The 7854-nt window shown below is 47.7% G+C and overlaps 1 protein-coding gene across 5 annotated transcripts in view; it reads right to left on the bottom strand.

Annotated features, from left to right (window-relative positions):
* The window catches only part of LOC118513779 (NADPH oxidase 5), a 65054-nt gene extending 58587 nt beyond the window's left edge, over positions 1-6467 (bottom strand). For 2 of the 5 annotated variants that reach the window (XM_036059961.1, XM_036059957.1), the window contains exons 1-2: positions 6160-6467; positions 5193-5937 (exon numbers count right to left, since the gene is read on the bottom strand). In XM_036059961.1, coding sequence (XP_035915854.1) covers positions 5193-5873 — 681 coding nt within the window. In that variant the 5' untranslated portion in view covers positions 5874-5937; positions 6160-6467. The remainder of the gene's footprint in view (positions 1-5192; positions 5938-6159) is intronic. The other 3 variants (XM_036059960.1, XM_036059959.1, XM_036059958.1) reach the window with 3 other exon arrangements.
* Positions 6468-7854: the final 1387 nt, after the last annotated feature.

A 7854-nucleotide genomic window follows, 5' to 3' on the forward strand; every position in this document is an offset into this window, starting at 1 on the left:
TCGCCGCTAAAAAGTCGGCCGCGGGTTTGGCGAGCTTCTTGAACCCTCAGCCCCATCGAAAGGAGGCACTTAGAGAGCCTCGCTTTTTTTTCTCTCTTGGCGCAAAACTTTTGATGGTTGTTCAATAATATATAAATATTTTGCGGTCCACGGGCATAAGTGGTCCTCCGGAAAAAGAAGCAGCAGCAGGAGGAGGTCAAACCGGTGCGCAAAAATCGTAAAAACGTTTCATCCGTTATTGTCACATCATCCGCGGCCGCCACAAATCCGTCTTGCGCTCTCCTGCCTTCATCAAGCGCTAGTCCTCGTCTGAAGACAACCGTGGAGAGCTTTTGGACGGGTTTTATCGTTCATAAAAGTTGGCCGTTCTTTCAACAGGGGTCAAACGACAGGCTCACCAACCCGTTTTCTGCGGGGATGCATTTTTCATTAAAACGAGCTTGTTTTGGGGGGTTTTGAAAGAAGAGGGATAAGTAATCCGGAGCTTATAGGCGATAGCGCTGAGCCGTCGGGTTTTGGGGATGGCGTTTTGGAAAATTCGGTTCAAACTAATAGGGTCTTTTGGCTGGAAAGAGCGCCAGCGTCGTTAATCTTATAAGCAATATCTTGAGGCTTTCTTTAACTTTTAACTAGGCATCATCAATTCCAATAAACACTTTCAACGTGGCAAAGGGAAATCTCTAAAGAGGATTAGCATTATCTTTAGTCTCTATATTCTTTGTCAAGGTATATTTTATGGCTGGTTGGCAATTCAATTTATAAGACTTTTTAAAGCATTTAAAATAAATTGGCTTGAATATATTTTAGAACTCTACTTGACTTGACGGACTGTTTGACTTAGGATTGGAGATATCTCACGACTCAATTTCTAAGAAAAACCCTCACCGTAGAGCCAAGAAATTGAGGAAATGCTTGTCATAGCTCCAAATAAATTAATGTTCCAGCTGAAACTGAAACCTTCCCCACGAAAGACAACGCCTTCCCAAGAAAAGTCCCCAGCACCCATGGGAGCAGCCGCAGCAGCAGCAGGTTGTGTGCTGGTGGAATTATTGTAAACCTCTGTGTAAAACATCACGAAAATTGCGTCCGGTCCCGGTTTCCGTGCGTTCGTTTGGACGCGTGTACATTTCATCGCATGGTAATAACTTACGGCTCCAACAACTCATCGCGTCCACACGCGCGAGATGCGCCCGAGAGAAGAGCGTTCGAGAATTTTACCTCTTCCAACGCGTTCGCTTCCTGCCTTCCTGTCGCTTTCGTGGTCCCGTCGCGCACTGGCGAACGGTGAAACGGTTATTTAATATCTTGAGCAGGGCTACGCTGATGACGGTGGTGGAACCTTAAGCATGTCATCCCGTCATGACTTCCCATTCATGCGTTCGCCATTCAACGCAAGTCTGGAGCACGGAAACATGATCAAGTGTCGGCAGTTTTGTACCACAGCAAGAGAGAGTGGAACATCGAAACGAAACGAAATGAAAAAAAAAAACAGCACAGAAGACTGGAGCCACGTGAGCTCCGGAGCTGGAACACCGAAATGTGTACTTCACGCATTCAAAAATCGAGTGTTGATGAACAATGTGGGCCGGCCGCCCGGCGAAAGAGCCCCCCTGTTCGCGATTTTGTGAAGGGCGACCCGGTTTTCTTTCGGTCGGTTGCGTCCACGGTCTGATACATTTCTTAATTTGTTGAAATGTAATATATTTTAATGGTCCGATCCATTGAACCGTTTTATTATTTATGATGTTGTTTATGCTCAATTAGACCATATATATAAATATGGAGAAAACCGACGCTCGCGACGCCAATCGAGACGATGGCTGGTGCGCGAGTCGGGCGGTAAATTCAATTTCTGCGCAGCCCTGTGCCGCGAGATGTCTCGTTGTTGGAAAGCATTGGCAGAATGAGACCACCCTCATCCCGTACCTCACCCCGGTTGCTGCACATGCGGCAAAGTTGTAGGATTACTTCGAGCCCGAGCCCCCCCATAGTGAGACAATTTCGGAGCTCGGACTAGACGGGAGGATGAGGCAGGAACGAAAAGCATCATCGGTGTAAAGTGTGCGGTGCGTGGTGTTGTGTTGTCTGGCAAGGCGCAGAACTGGACGTCTTTTTGCACAGACGCAGAATGATTTATTGATTTCCATGTGAGGCAGCCAGAAAACGCCAGGAAGACTTGCCTGGATGCCTCGGGAATGGGGCGATAACCCGACGACGAACGGCCGTTGTGGAGCGCGGATCGGTGGAGCGGGTGGACTAAAGCAGATCGCTTGTTAGATATGGCCCATATCCTAGACCGTAGGCAGCAGAGGGCGAAATGAATTTATTGCCGGTGAGGCCTTGCCGCGACTTAAAGACTTGAGACGTGGGGCGAAGGAGATCATCATCGTAAAAGGAAACCTCCAGCTTCGGGCACGTTTGTTTGTTTAGCGAGCGAGCGTTCCAGAGGGCGAACCTCCGCTAATAGGAGTCAGCCAGCAAGCTCCAGCGGAGGTGGCTTTTTGCAAATGGGCTTTTCCCTAGCTCATAAATCACTTTTCTAAGACTGTGAACTCCAAGAAACCGGCCGTCGGTTGCGGTGGGCGAGCGCTGTATCCTTGCTCCAGTTACACGACCAAGATAGTGGCTTATTAAAATATTTGAGCGAAGGAAGGAGAAGCAATGTAATGGAGGGCAAATCTAGATCACTTCACACAAATGTAACTGCCACGTATAGCAGAGCCTTACAATGTGGCTACATTACTGGCAGCTGGTGCGTAAAACAATGCTCGGCTGTCATCGCGCTGCCGGTTCGCCCGTGATTGACAAATTGATTTGTCCTTTTGAGCCGTCTGCGGTACCCAAATTTGGGCAATTGCTTCATTTGCCGGGCGACAAATCAAAATGCCACGGGTAGTAGCCCTTGTCCTGTTGTTCGTTCCTCAAGGAATACCGACGCGGAACGACCGCTCCAGCGTCAACGAGAAATAAAACTGATAAAGCCACAAGATCGCACCCAAACTGCACCAGAAGGAATTGCATCAAAACAAAACAGAACCAAGCAACTTGTTACAGGGCGTCAATTTGTCATTGGGCGGCAAAATTTTTGTCAACCTTTTTGTCCCAGCCCCGGTTTCAAGGCTCCAAGGAAGCCAGCAACATTAATTTAATCATTTTTTGTCTTTATTTTTCGCGCTTTCTCTCTCCCTCTCTCCCTCTCTCCGAGGAAACGGATGGAAAGTTTTTTTTTGTTCCTTTTTGGCCCATGCCGAGCATATGTCTGTTGTCAGCGACGTCTTACTGGTTCCTCTGTATCCTTCGCGGCATGACGAGTTGCTTCCTTTTTTATGCCCCAAAAAGAGTGCTGTCAGCAAGGCGGCGGTTGTACGCAAAAAGCTGAACGCAATCGCATACCCAACCGGGGGAAGATTAATGACGCATCCGAACCGTGCGGTGGCCGCTTCAGGCGCCGTCGGAATTTTGTCGGTCAGCCAACGGAAGACATAAATAAAGCCCTACGCGGTTCGAGCTGGGGTACAATGCAACGCCCGACAGCCCGAATGCCCTTTAATATGATCATTTATTCCGTGTGTGTGTATGATTTTTTACTATTATTTTGAAAAAGAAGCGTCGAAATGATTTGTTTTCGCGGCTTGCACATGCGCTTAAGTCTCCCGCAAAACGGATCGGAATGCACAGCGCGCAACGCGGATAATTTTTTTGTGTTGAGTGGTAAATGTTTTTACTTTGTTGTGATCGGTGAGCGATTGTGTTTGGACGTAAATGAAAATTCTCCAGCCCAAAAAAAAAAAAAATGGATAAGGAGGTTGGGAAATGAATACCTTATCAATCAATGGAATAATCAGCGTAAATTGATTGCCTTCGCCTCCGATCGAATTTATGTACCCGATTGAGGCGTAAGATTTTTATCCGAGCTTTACGGTTGTATGAGCAGATAAACTAAATAATCTGTCACCGTTTTAAGTGCCATCTCAACCGTTGATAAATCAATTTAATAAAACATGACACAAAAAGCCTGTTGAAGATCGTTAAAACGTCCTCGTCAATAACGTTCGACGCACACTACGAGCAGTACACATAAATCACGCGGGTTGCTCATTACGATTGCAACAGACTGCACCCACGTCATCCACGAAAGGTGTTTGTGGCTTGCAATAAAATAAAGCTTCATAAAAGCGCACCTTTCGCATCTCGCCATCTCTTAAATTTACATCTTATTTACGCCGCACAGCCTAAGCCACAGCTAAAGGTCTAACGCACACACACACACACACTGAACAATGTGATCTTTTCGCACTACCGTTTGCTTCGTTATTTGTGTACCACCCGTCTGCGAACAGTTGAGGTTGAATTGTGGATTGCATGGAAGAATGCAGTACGGTCGTAGTTGAAGGCAATACACAAGCTTTCAGCTGTGCGTGCAGAGCACGAGAAGGCCAGCGACGAGAAAGCTAGCTAATTAGCACCGGCAAACACGCACAAACGATCGATAAAACAGACCTAATCCGATGTTGGACGAGCTTATAGGCTTGAATTTGTTACTTAATTTTATTAAAAACTTAAACAATTTAGCTAAAACGTTGTGATAAACCCACGAAAGATCGTGTTGAGTGCATGATGCATCACTCGATTTCACTCTCACTTTCATTCACTCTCATTCTTTGTCTTGCTGACGATGTGTTGGTAAGCAGACGATCGTTTTCTTTTCGCACCTTCCTTCAATGACAAAACAGTTGAATATTAATGGGCACACTAGGACACATTTCCCTGCAGCCGGCCCGATGCATCACCATCGACGCAGATTGCACTTGCACTTTTTTTTTCTTTCTCGCTTGTCTCGAGCGCTTGATGTCGGCAAAAGGGGACGAGTTGGGCTGGATCGAGGTACGATCACGCAAACTTGTCATGTCATCAGGGGGTCATCTTCTTGAATATCACACTCTCTCTCACACACACACACACTTATAGCAGTAAACACTAGCACAAAATTCCTGCGCACAGGACACAAACGAGTAATCACACGGCGCATTCCGCTGCTTTTTTTTGCACCACCGACGATTATGTAAACGCAAGAAGACAACAAGGAACGAACCGCCAAGCGTCGGATCGTGTACAGGTCAACCGAAGCGAACAGGTCGACACTTCCCTTTCCCATCGCGCTTCCCGTTCGCTTCCCGTTCTCGTTCACTCACCTGTTCTCTGAAGATGCGCTTGAACCCGTCGACGGTGTGTTTGTCTTCGCCGAAGATCGCACTCAGCTCGGAAATCAGCAACCAGCGGCGCTTATCACGCTTTACCTCCAGCTCCATCGCACTGACGGACGGTTTGCGGGGCTCGGTAGTGCCGGACGGCGGTACCGACGGCACCGTATCACCACCCAACCCATTCACCAATCCGGCCGCTATCGGATCGAACGGCACAAGCTCGGTGGTGGTGGAGCTTCTCTTCGATCCGTGCGGCCCATTCTCACCGCCCGTGTCGGCCGTCACTGTACTGGCGCGGCTACCCGTCGGCGAGCCGGTTTCACTTTCGTTCGAATGCAGCGAGGTACGGCGCACGTTCGGAAACACGCCACCGTCCGACGGTGAGTGGGCAGAACTGTGCATATCCTGCAGATAGCTATCGTTCTGCCGCAGAACGAAGATGAACGGATTTTCTTCCTGCGGGCGGCCACTTTCACTTTCGTTGGGGACACTTTTTTCCGGCTGACCACCGGAGGAGCTCGATTGCTGTGGTAGCTCGTCGGAAAAGGACACTTTTTTCGGTTGTTTCTGACCGGGCTGGGGTGACGGCGAGCGTGAGTTGGTAGCCGCCGTCGGCTCACTTTCGCTTTCACCGACGGGTACGGGTGAGGCGGGACGGAACCCTTCCATGGTTGGATAAGGGCGTCAAAACGGGGGCACTTTTTAACACAAATTTAGATTACTTTTTGTTCTACTGTGTTTTTTTGAGAGAGAAAAGTAATTATTGTAATAAGTAAATGAATGGTTTTAATTAATTTTTTGTAGCATTAACTCTGTGTAGAATGCACAAAAGAAAATTTTAAAAAGAAACCGTCAACAAACGGTAAAAAATGCTTCGAAAAACGCAGAAAAGGCTGATACACGCTGATTTGATATAAAAGACTTCAACGACTTGTTGATTTTATAAGCGATGAACCTTTACCGAAATTGTACAATGGGGCTTTTATCCTTGTGCAATAAAAAATAAATATTTTCACACTTAAATAAAACTTCACAATACACTAAAACACCTATAATTACAATAAACCGTGTCAAGTGTGTCACAAAACAAAAACAAAACTGGGACAGCAACACACACGGGAGCACCACCCAGGAAAGGTCGGATACGGTGGCCGTCGGAAGGTACGGCCTGGCTTCGGACACTAGCTCGGACACTGGACTAGCGCGGTCAGGACGCGAAACGAAACGAACGCACGCCGGATCGAGCTGAAACTGAACTGTGCCACCGAGCGGCACTCAGCGCCGTACGCAGCCAATCGCACGATCATCTGCTACCCAACGTGGTAGACCGACCCGACCGATGGGCAGATCTTGGTCGTGCATGAACCACCGCCGACATCGAGCAGATCTTCGGGCGTTGTTTTGGTCTCTTTTTCGCTTCTTCACTTTTCTTCGATGGAGCAGCAGCGAATGAACGCCTGTGCGCTGCACTGGTGTGGCGCTATACCACCGATGAGTTCCCGCGAACCGATTGCCGATCGTGGTGTCGATGGTCGAGCTGCTGATGCTTTGAAGCTGTGATCCAATTCACCCGAACGCGGTTGGTGCGTTCGTTTTGCGAACGGTGCACGGTTCAGAGCTCTGGGTGGACCAATTTTAGATTTGCTTAGCGCAAGCGAGACGAACCTTTGACTTTGAACTTGCTGGGTAGATGGAGATTTACTTAGTCAAAGGGTCATGTTGATATAACCTCTTAAAAATTAATTTTAAAGAATATAGCTAAAATTAAACCGTTAAAAGCGGAACATAGTCAAAGGGCGATAATATTTAAATTTATATAAAGTTTTGTAAATAATTCTTGTTCAAAAAAAGTCACCGAAAGCAATAAATTATCTTAAATACGCCCCGCTAAACGGGACATTGGCCTTAGTTCGCAAAATAAATCGTGCACCAAATTACACCTGGATGTTTGCATAACTTTAACCAGCACGAAGACAGCGAGAGCTTAGAGACCGTGTAAGTGATAATTATAAATTGAATCCAATTATCTTTCCACCAGGAGCGCGAACCTTTGGCAAGAGCCACAGCAACATAACCGCGGCTCCAACCAACCCGAGCGCTCGAGGAGCTCAACTTAAGCCGCGCTTTATTTCATCGCTTCTGCAGGTCCAAAAGTCGGGCTTCCAGGCGCCCGTTTGCTGCTGCTGATGGCTAGCGTGTGTGCGATCCGAACGTGACGGTGCGATTGTACGAAAGCAAGGGGGGGGGGGGGGGGAATGCAATACAATTTTCATTTCGATTTTTCGGTCTCAAGAAAAGCGCAACATATGGTGCCGGCCCCTTCGCTTGCCTTGGATGACTTCATTATCTGTCTCAGCGTCTGGCTGAAGGTTGTGACCCTTTCAAGATCACAAAGGTTTATCAGAAAAAAAGGGGAGGCCGGAGAGGTAGCCGACTTTGCGTCATGGAAGACGAAGACACTCGCCGGACCATGGGAACGGATGCGCCGCATTAAGGCGTTCTTGGTGACCGTTATAAAGGGGGAGGTTTTTCTTGGGACGACCTCCGTTTGTGACGAAAAACCGATCGATTGATTTTTTTTCTCTGCCAAATCGATTGACCCAGGGGCATAACTCTGAGCAAATTGCTTGGAACCAATGAAATGGGGCAG

The sequence above is a fragment of the Anopheles stephensi genome, chromosome 3 (genome assembly GCF_013141755.1).
Source record: "Anopheles stephensi strain Indian chromosome 3, UCI_ANSTEP_V1.0, whole genome shotgun sequence".
NCBI classification, from domain to species: domain Eukaryota; kingdom Metazoa; phylum Arthropoda; class Insecta; order Diptera; family Culicidae; genus Anopheles; species Anopheles stephensi.